General features: G+C 39.4%; 1 protein-coding gene across 1 annotated transcript in view; it reads left to right on the forward strand.

The window, feature by feature from the left end:
• CRB1 (crumbs family member 1, photoreceptor morphogenesis associated) overlaps positions 1–10,967 on the forward strand; it is a 115,224-nt gene that overhangs the window by 82,984 nt on the left and 21,273 nt on the right. Inside the window, 4 exon segments of the mRNA XM_009999937.1 lie at positions 2,719–3,269; positions 3,623–3,788; positions 6,807–7,713; positions 8,887–9,015. Coding sequence (XP_009998239.1) covers positions 2,719–3,269; positions 3,623–3,788; positions 6,807–7,713; positions 8,887–9,015 — 1,753 coding nt within the window.

The following is a 10,967-nucleotide window of genomic DNA, read 5'->3' on the forward strand; positions in this document are numbered from 1 at the left end:
GTGAAACTCTCTGGAGCTGTAAATACAGAACTCCTCAGAAGCCCTGAGGAGCATTTCTGGTGTGGACTCTGCAATCCTTCCTCAGCAAAAGTTTTAAGGATTTCAAACAAACAGTTTTGTTTAGGAAAACTGTACAGGACTGAGTCTTCCTGAAGCACCCTTGCCCCTGCTTCCCTCTCTGCCCCCTTGATAACCATCCCACACATGGTGGATCCTACTCATGTTTAGGGGGGGAGAAATGCACACGTACATACATACACACATATATTTACATACATATATTTGCTGAGTGGACTGGAAAAAATGAAGTACAACAGCAGAGCCATTGTCAGATTGGAATGGACAGATTCTAAACTGGCGTAAACTGGTGTGGCTGCACTGACTCCAGTGAAGCTGCATTGATTTACATCAGCTGAATGACTGGCCCCAGGGGTTTATTGAATGCATGGCTGCAGAAAGCTGTAGCTTGAAATACACTTCAAAATGTTTAAATACAATTTAATTTTGTATGCTCTACTTAATAGTTATCAATACTTTTCAATAGTTTTTCTTTTTGGTTTTATTGCAAAATGACAAAGTCTGAGAGGTAATTGTAACAGACTTCTTTGAAGTCTAGCTGTAATTTATCCAAAGATTTGGAAAGCAACTTTGCAGTATAGGACAACATCTGGTAAATATGTTTGCCTCCTTATATGAAGCAAAATTAAAACCAGTCAGGGCCAGGAGAGGCTTATACTGGCATTGGAACTGTTGAGAATGATTAGAAAGCATGCATTTTTTTAATTATTTTTTTTTTTTGCTGACCACAGTATTCCCTGCAAATCATGGCACCATGCCATTTTGATACATAGGTTCTAGATATATGCCATATTTAAAAGACTGTGGCAGCTTTCTTAAAAAGCAGAGTGGGGGAGACTTGTGGTAAAGGATAACCTAAGAAATGCTAGTGTCTTTTTGAAGAAAAGTTGCTGCCAAGTATTTAATTGACAAGAGGCAATATTTTCACTACATATACAAAATAACAAACAGATGTTGACTCATTTTGATCAACATCCAGATGTTGTGACCCAAGAGGTTAATATTGACTAAGGTGATGCCAGTCATCTCATCTAACAGAAAATCAGATTGATTATATATATTTGTGTACTTATAAATAGAGAGAAATGTAACAAAATAGCTGTTAACATGAAATAGCTTTTTGAAAGTCAATGCTTCATTCAAATACTGCAAATGTGCAATCCTCATTCCAGCAGAAATTTTATTTTTACCCTGATGAAAAAATGTCTTGTCTCTAGCACCACCTCACAGAGAAGATATAACTTAAGAGATTTGATGCCTCAAAACATCCATTTCATCAGATACTTTACATACCTTGGTTTTAACAAGCACATGTATATGTATCAGTAGTCTTATTAATAGAATTATAGTATTTCAAATGTAATTATGAAATCATCTGTTTAGGAACAAGTAATTCCTGGTGCTAAATGATACTACTGAGCCACATAGTAGTGCAGTGTGGCTATTAAGGGTCTGTTGGGGCTTCACAGTTAGTTCCCTGTTTTCATTGGGTTTTTTTATGTAGTCATAAAAAAAATAGTGCTGCAGGCAGAAACTTGGCCTATGAGGTCTCACTCTAGGAGTTTTACTGCACAAAGGAGGACTGACTCCTTAACTATGTGAGCATTTTTTAAAACCTTGGTTTATTCTTTTTATGAATTTGATATCTTAAAAATAGCTCTTGAAAGTTTTTAGGCAGGAAGTCTATAATATTGAGGACAAGATCACAAAACTTAAAGTGTAAAAATAGAAACACTTTGTTGTTCTTTAATGAGATGATTCATCAGAATAAAATACGGTTTGGGCTAAATATCTTGTATCCTTACAAGTCTGAAAATCATTACTGAAAATAGACTAAGGGAGAGAGACAGATGGTTTTGGTTTAATCATTTTAATTGATAAGAAGAAGAAAAAAAAGAAAAAAAGAAAGGAAAAAAAAGAAAAAAGAAAAAAAAAAAAAAGAAAAAGGCTTCCTTGATCCTGGATTCTTTTCACCCCTCATGACACCGTAGCATTCTGGACACTCACAGGACTGAGCAGGATTCATAATTGGATGCAAGTTGATGCATACAAGCAAGTGTTGAGCCCTAGCAATAGAAAGTCTGTCAGAGACCTGGGGACTTCAGGCAGCACCAAATAGGTGCCCTCTTTGGAGGTTTTACACAAGAGGGATTGGCTGAGCCACTTTTGGTTATTTCAATATTTGGAATCATTGCAAAAAAATATCACAAAGTTCCAGAATTACATTAACTTCCGTGGTCATCAGAGGATGAAAGCAGCTAGGTTCTTTTCAAAATAATCTGAGCACCAATCCAAGAAACTACAGAAATCTCTCCTTGTTTAACCGTTTGCAAACACAGCATTATACAGAGCATGATAAAGGGGGAAAATATGCCAAATAATTCAACATCTGTTCCTGCACTGGTTTTTTATGCTGTAGCCATGAAAGTGAACAAGAATTTTGAAATAGAAGCTATTTACAGCTGGATTAAGTCTTTATTCATCCATAAATATCAGCACATCTTACTGCCATAAGTAAATATTACCCAAAGTATCTATTTGATCATTGCATTGGCTCCCATGTCATTTAGCCCTAACTATTAAATTTTTCTTTCTTCTTTTCTCTCTTTTATCATCTTTTCCTGTATCTCTAACCTCAAGAGTACATTCCAGGCCGGTTTGGATCTGAGGACTCCTCAGGCTATGCTGCTTTTTCTGGTCATGCCATTCAGAATGAAAATTTGAACATATCAATGTTTGTCCGAACACGTAAACCTTCTGGCTTGTTACTGGCTTTGAGAAACAGCACTCACATCTACGTAAGAGTCTACTTGGAAGGTGGGAAACTCACAATATTAGCTCTAAATTCCAAGAAGTTATTAGGGAAACACTCCATGAATGATGGAAACTTTTACTTAATAACATTAAAAATAGAACCAAGTAAGATGGAATTGTTTCAGTCCTCTGAATATCTAGGCTTTATTTCTACTCCAGTACTAACCATCCAAAGTAAGGATATTCTTTACATTGGAGGCTTACCAGATAACAAAGAAGATGATAAAAATGGCAGGTATTTCAAAGGCTGCATCCAAGATGTAAGAGTGAATAACCAGCTGCTGGAATTCTTCCCTCTCACCAGTCCACTGAATTCTCTTATCAACCAAACTCTGATCAATGTCACCCAAGGCTGCACTGGTGACAACCTCTGCAAGGTAAGAATGGCATTTTTCAGAATATTTTTACATTTTCATAACAAGGAATTTCATTTAAAGTTTTATACATTATTTGATTATAATGAAATGAAAATATGTAAGAATGCTAGAAAGAACAGATTTTGTTGAGTTAGGCTACATATGATTAATATAAGCAGAAAAATGTGTTTGCCTAGAGGAGAAAGAAAATATTTTAAGGTTGAAGTACTGTTTTTCACCAATTATTGATCGTTATCACTTCCCATCTAAAATAAACAGAACTCTCCTTTTTGCCAAATAGTCTCCCAACCCTTAGAGCTGGGAGTCCACCAGCTTTTATTCATGCTTAGGTTGCCTCTTCTTTTTCCCCATAGTCCAACCCTTGCCACAACGGTGGTGTGTGCTATTCTATCTGGGATGACTTCACTTGCACGTGTCCACCTAACACAGCAGGGAAGGCATGTGAGGAAGTAAAGTGGTGTGAGCTTGGGCCCTGTCCTCATGAAGCACATTGCCAGCTGGTGCACGATGGATTTGAATGTAGGTACATTTCAGTTATTCCTATAATCTCTGAAGATTAGAAGCAATAGACATTTTCATCTGCATTTCCTTAAAACTCAACATGCACTGCCTTTAAAGTTTGTTCAAATGTTATTGCTGTATTAAAATAATTATGTCAATTGTAAGTAACATTATTGAGAAGAGTCTGCCCCACCAAACTCAGAAATTTTCAAGAGGCCCACTGACACAGACACTGATGTTTACAGGACCTTTGCTTTTGACTTACTCAACACAACTTATTGAGGTTGCACAATAGATCGGTATGTTGCTGAACTGTGAGAGTACCCTTCCTAGTTCCAATGCAGGGAAATAGGAGGATATTCAATGTTGGATTAGCCTTAGGAAGTTCTTCATCCCCCTGAAAAGACAAGACATGACATCATGTATAATTTGATTTTCTTAAATGTTAAATATCTTTGAAGAAAGTCAACTTAATACCAGCAGTACAGTTATTCAACTAATAACTTCATAAGAACCACCTGCATGCCAAGCAGTCTATTTGAAAACTGATGACCATTAGCTGTCTTAAGAACTTTAGCCATCCTGCATATCTCTTTCTCTCTCTACTTTCTTTCTCCTTTCCACCCTGAGTGGAATTTAAAAAGCAAGTAAGGATTTTGAAGCAATATTTTTCTTTTTGCTATCTAAGAAAGCCCTAATGATGCTGTGAAGGAAGATAAATACACACACAGTCTAATGGAAGCTGTTAGAATGGCTGACTCTTAGGAATGAGAAGGTTGGTAAACAAAAAATTTCTATCAAAGACAATGTGCTGACAAACCAATACAACGCTCTTTTTGTTGAGACTGCAAGAATCAGCATTGCAGCACTTTAAAAAAATTAAAACTGAAATTAAAATAATTGCACCTTCTCTTGCAGAAATCTTTAATGATAACATGAAAATATGTTATCTCATAAGCTTTACTCTTGCATATTATTGTAGAATATAAACACACAGAGAGTAGTGAAAAGTGAACTGTTTGCTTTTGCTAAACTCAAGGTCATTTACACTGTTAGATCACCTTTAGATTTCTGTGCTGGTTTATGTGGTAGTAGTAGGAATTTCCCTTAATAGATATTAAAAAATTCCCGCACTACAGAGCTGTATTTTTAATCATAGAATAGAAACTGAGTTGGAAGGGACCCATCAGGATCATTGAGTCCAACTCCTATCTCTGTGTAGGGCACCCCTAGAATCACACCATGTGCCTGAGAGCATCACCCAAACACTTCTTGAACTCAGGCAGGCTTGGTGCTGTGACCACTTCCCTGGGGAGCTTGTTCCAGTGTTCAACCACCCTCTGGGAGAAAACCCTTTTCCTGATATCTAACCTAACCCTGCCCTGATTCAGCTTCCTGCCATTTTCCCAAGTCCTGTCACTGGTCACAGGAGTGAAGAGATCAGGACCTGCCCCATTTCTTCCCCTTGTGAGGAAGCCACAGACTGCAATGAGGTCACCCCTCACCCTCCTCTTCTCCAAGCTGAATAATCCCAGTGACCTCAGACGCTCCTCCTAAGTCATCCCATCCAGCTCCTTCACCATCCTTGTGGCTCTCCTTTGGACACTTCCCAAAAGCTTGATGTCTTTTTTCTATTTATATTTTATATTTACATTTAACTAGTTGTTTTCTTTACTACAGCATAGACTTCTTGTTCAATTCAGGGTAATGAAAAAAAGTTCTACTGGCCAGTGAGTTCTCTGCCAGCTTGGTGTCTCATGCTCTGGCTACCATTTTAAGTTCAGGACTTAATACGAGTTCTGCAGGATTATTTTTTGCTTTATTAGCCAAAATAACTCCATTTTGTGAGGCATATAAAAATTTTTAAAAATCAGAAATAATTTTGAAAAGCTCTGACTTTCATTTTCCTTATGGTTTCTTCTGGGGAAACTTTTCTTATGAGAAAGACACCATATTTGATGCACTAGGCAATGTAGTTACACCCTGCCTTAGTGTCAGGATCAACAGTCAATAATTTTGTACTGGGACTCCCAGGGGTTCTTTTCATCACAATTTACTGGGCTCAGAGATAGCTCAGGAACCCACCTTATCTCAGTGCTAGGATCTTTTAAAGCTAAATATGTCTGAAGTACAGACAGAAGACATTCTTTCCTGTTGCTTCTCCCTGTCCATGATCCCCATAAATCTCAGAATGTGCAAATTGACAGCCCAGTGAGTTAGTGCATTTTAGTAGAAACCATGCTAATGAAAGATGTCAAATACCTTTGTGAAGATGTCCATAAAACTGCCACTATGTTACCCATCAATTTTCACTCACAGCAGTGCAAACTGAGTGCTCGGCTGCCCTCCCAGTCCCACCAGCACAGGCTTGGTGCCATCAGTAGGGCTGTGGCTGCACCTGCACAGCAGGAGAAGCTGGTATTCAACGTGACAGGCAGGACTCTTCTTACACTGATTTTGAAGGGGCTTTTTGCCAACTGATTTCAATTAAATGCATCTTATTTGCATCAGTGAGATTAAATTAGGATCCAATCAAATACTCTCTAAAACCTCTTTAGTTCTTTACCTAAGAAAAGAGGAATGAGAACAAAGGTTCACCCTGTCCAGATCTGTTGGGGGGGGTGGGGGAACCTAGCTGCCCGTACTTAGGGAATGAACGTAAAATACCAAATATATATCTTTCTTTGAACTACTTTCTTAGCCTCATGTTTGAGTTGTACAAAATTATGATCATCTCCTTCTCTTTGTCTAAAGAAGAAAAAGAGAGATTGCACAAATGTGGAATTGTATCTTTACAATGATAACTTGAGATGATGCAAAGCAGCAGACTTTTGATGTCCATATTTGTGGTGCTGGCACTGCTCTGTCATTTCTATAGCCATAAGGGGCAGGCAGGGATAACTGAAACACTGGTGGATTGTTTTTCAGCAAACCCAGAAGGACTTACATGACAGGGAGCATGGGCACTGAAGAAGTATTGTTCCACATGTATTGGTTTAAAGTTGGCCTGGTTTCTCAATTACTATCTTTGCACAGGTCTTGCTAACGCAGTGTTTAGTGGCCGAAGCAGTGCGGTATTTTACAGAAGCAATGGGAAAATCAGCAGAGACCTCACCAATATCATATTTGGCTTTCGAACCAGGGACACTGACGTGATCCTGCTGCATGCGGAGAAGGAGCCGGAGTTTGTCACCATCAGTATAAGCAACTCGAGATTACTCTTTCAATTGCAAAGTGGCAACAGCTTTTACAAGCTGACCCTGGCTAGTTCACTGCTTGTGAGTGATGGGAAATGGCATCAAGTGATGGTCTCCATGGTAGAGCCCCTGTCCCAGTTCTCTAGATGGCACATTGATATAGATAACAAGAAAGACACTGCAACTAGCACAACTGCTGCAGGAAGCCTCAACTTTTTAAGAGAAGACACAGACATCTATGTGGCTGACAAGGCTTTTGACAGTCTGGATGGCCTGCAGGGATGCATGAGCACCATAGAAATCAGTGGCATTTATCTCTCATACTTCGAAAACGCTGACATCCCTACTAAAAAACCTCAAGAGGAGCAATTTCTCAAAATATCAGCAAACCCTGCTCTTATTGGCTGTTTGCAGGTAGATGTCTGCAGCTTGGATCCCTGTATGCACGAGGGGATATGTGAAGACTTTTATACTTCTTACCACTGCGTGTGTCCCAAAGGATGGACTGGATCCCATTGTGAAGTTAACATCGATGAATGCTCTTCAAACCCTTGCATTCATGGAAACTGCACTGATGGGATCAGCTCTTATGAGTGCACTTGTGAACCTGGTTACACAGGGGTAGATTGTGAAGAGGATATAGACTATTGCCGTGGCCATCAGTGTGCAAATGGAGCCACCTGCATTGATGGGATTAATGACTATTCTTGCCTGTGTGCTGCTAACTTCACTGGGAGATTTTGCAGGTACTATAAACAAGGCAGATCCATATGATTTTTGTCAGGTCTCTCCTAAAGGGTTATTACATCACTGATGTCTCAATTTTAAATGATGTTATGCATCCATCTATACATTAATCATGGCTACAGAATTATTGTATAAAGAGTCTGTAGTACAGAAAGATGTACAGGTCAATTAGATGTGGACTGAGGCAGTGGAGAGCTGGCAACTCAGGTAGAGACTGATGAGGCAAAGACAAGGAACGAGGTGCAGCTCTGCTGCTGAACTCTGCTGCCAGCATGGGTCCTACAGGCCCTCTGATAACAGGGTTACAAGTCCACCAGAGCTCAGAGATAGCTGTCTTACCACCTTTAAGAAAAAAAGATTTAAAGTGATTTGAATCTCTTAAACTATACTTTAGGAGTAATAGAGCTCTAGAATTATAAGTAGAGAAATTCAGAATTGGTGGGCGAGAGAAAATAACAATAGAAGGGCTTCTAAAGAAGTTCTTCTCCCCACCCACTTCTGCTCAGTCTCTATTTTTAACTCTTCTACTAAGCTGTTCAGGTATCACATGAAGCCATGTCAGCAACATGAGTGGATTGTTGTCCATATTTTTGGTTTTGTTTTGTTAAGAAATTAATAATTAACTTGCTAGTAAATACTTGGAAAAGGAAAACTAAATTAAGAAAAAAACCACCACCACCAACAAAAAAAACAACAAACCACATCAAACATTAAGTAAAACATGTTTTGAGAGTATTAAACCTCAGTTCCTGCCGTCTTCCCTTTGGACCATGCCCCAGGTAGTAGCAGCATTGTTTTCCTGGTTCAGTTGCTGCCTGCCATGAACCACGAGCACTTTGAGTACCCCAGGCATAGGTGAGTCAATGCACACAGGTGTGGGGTTTTCTTCCCAATGAGGAAATCAAGGAGACACTTGATATGTGCAGCCCCTGAAACTCTGTATTCATTTTCAGGTAACATGTAATGCCTTTCATATTGGTATTAAACTACATTTGTGAGCAGGAGCACTGCTCCCTCTCTTTGGAGTCTAACAGTACTAGATTCCACATGCAAGCAACAAATCTGCAAGGCAGATCTAAATATTTTCCACTAAAGCAGTGGAGTAGAGTCAAATGAAAAGCTGAAAGAGCACAAGGAAAATGCAAATAACTCCTGTTGCCTTATTTACCTAGATACAGAAGATTACCATACACAGTTTGTGGGAATGAAGAGAGAAACCTCACGTGTTTCAACTACGGCAACTGCACCGATCTCAGCGGCGAGCTGATGTGCGTGTGCCTGCCAGGATTTTCTGGAGAACGGTGAGATCCTTTGCCCAGCAGATCTTTGTGCAGCAATTCTTCCAAAAGCTGTTCCAGAAGGGTCCAGAGGGAAACAGCCACACAGGTTCTGCCCTCCTGCAGAACTACAGACAAAGCAGTTGTTTAAGTTCAACAGTTCCTGGGGGTCTGAAAGTATAGCAGCTCTACTTTGACAAAAAGTATGAGTCAATCCAATATGGCACCATGAACCATTCAGTCCAGTGCATTATTTCTTAGACAGCTTTGTACACTTGATTCTACATGCCTGGTTTGCTTGGTTTTGGCTTCTATGCCAATCTTGTATATGACAAGTTAGAATTTTATTTTCCCATAGATGGGAACACACAAACATACATATCCTACTCATATATAAAAATCAGCTACTATACACTGACACATTAAATACAAAGCTGTTTCACTTTCCCATGTATATATTTTTTCACAGGGATGGTATGAGATGAAATACCTGGAGATATCGCAGCTTGTTACTTTTCTACTGAATGCTGAAGTATGAAAACAGAGTTACTCTTTGAAAAATAATTTAAGAAATACTTTTTATGTGTTACAGTTTAGTCTGAAACAGAGGGGCCTTCTTCACAATGAAATTTGTATCTTGTAGCATATCCACACTTGTAACACTTATCTTGTAACAATCCACACTTACCTTTTGATAACATTCTACAAACAGCTTTGGAGTAAGGAGGCCTGACAGTCTCAGGGGATAAGGTGCTGTAGAAATATAGGAAGACATTGTTCCAATGATAGCTCAGTCCAAACAGGTAAGGGCACCTTTCTGGATAGTGAGAAAGGAAATACTTTACATGCTCTCTTTGTGAAATTAGCATTACGTCACAGCAATAACCCAAAGTTCAATGTGACCAAGCCATGCTGACTCTGCTAGCACAAATAAGTTTTCATCAAAAGGTTTTCATTCTGTCAAAAACTCATTAACCCACTGATTTTGTGGAAACAGTACAGTAAGCTATAAAACATAGATGAAATTAAAATTTCCACCCACTCAATGCACGGTGTAGTTGGCAGACATGTCCACATTGTAATGTTTACCGTAGCCAGCAGTTCTGTACACAACCTCACAGTATTCAAAAAAGAGCTGGGGAAAAAAAGTATACATATAAAAGTAAAAGCGCGTTCTTAGACACTTCTTCAGTGAGTGCATTTCTTGGAACTTCAAAGGAGAGTACTTTTTTCCTGAAAAGATTTCTCTTGATAAAAGGAGCTACAGCTGTCTCCTGAAAACAGATTTTTCATTCAATTCAGGCCACGATTTTCAAAATTACCAAAAGGAGGTTCTTAACCCTTCCTGAAGATGATTTGGATTCAGGTGCCTAATTCTCTGGAAGACCAGGGGGGGTTGTAGTTGTTTATTTTTATTTGCATAGGTAAGTTCATACCTATACAACTTTCATAAATTGGATACATGTCACGATCCGTGACCTATTATATCTCCTTATTGGAGTGTATTAACTTATCAGGATTTGCTGAGAGATCCACACGTGGGTATCGCCTCACACAGAGGAGACAGGAACTTATGTCCCGACTTTTTTGAGTGAATAACCTGCTCAGTGCTTACTAATATTTCTAACAACAGCAAGGTTTATTGTGGGGAAAACAAAGCAATTTGGGGCAGGAGGTTCAAAAGGAGTGATTACAACACATTAAACATATATGGGTACACCTTAGTTACACACCTTATTCAAGTGAGGGAAGAAGAGGGGAGGGGTATGCCCGAATGGCTGGATTATATTTTCCCCTATAAACTGGGGTAGCCGGAATTGTCTCACCACGCGGCAGTGCAGGTAGGATGAGCTGGGTAGCAAAGAGGCTGCAGGCACTCCAAGCGCAGGCCGCCCCCCCCCACCACAAAGCGGCGGCAGTCGGTGCGCGGCTCCGGGACCGTAGGTGTGCAGACCCTGGAAACGCGGCGGTTTCAG

The sequence above is a fragment of the Chaetura pelagica genome, unplaced genomic scaffold, assembly GCF_000747805.2.
Source record: "Chaetura pelagica isolate M959 unplaced genomic scaffold, ChaPel_1.0 scaffold246, whole genome shotgun sequence".
NCBI classification, from domain to species: domain Eukaryota; kingdom Metazoa; phylum Chordata; class Aves; order Apodiformes; family Apodidae; genus Chaetura; species Chaetura pelagica.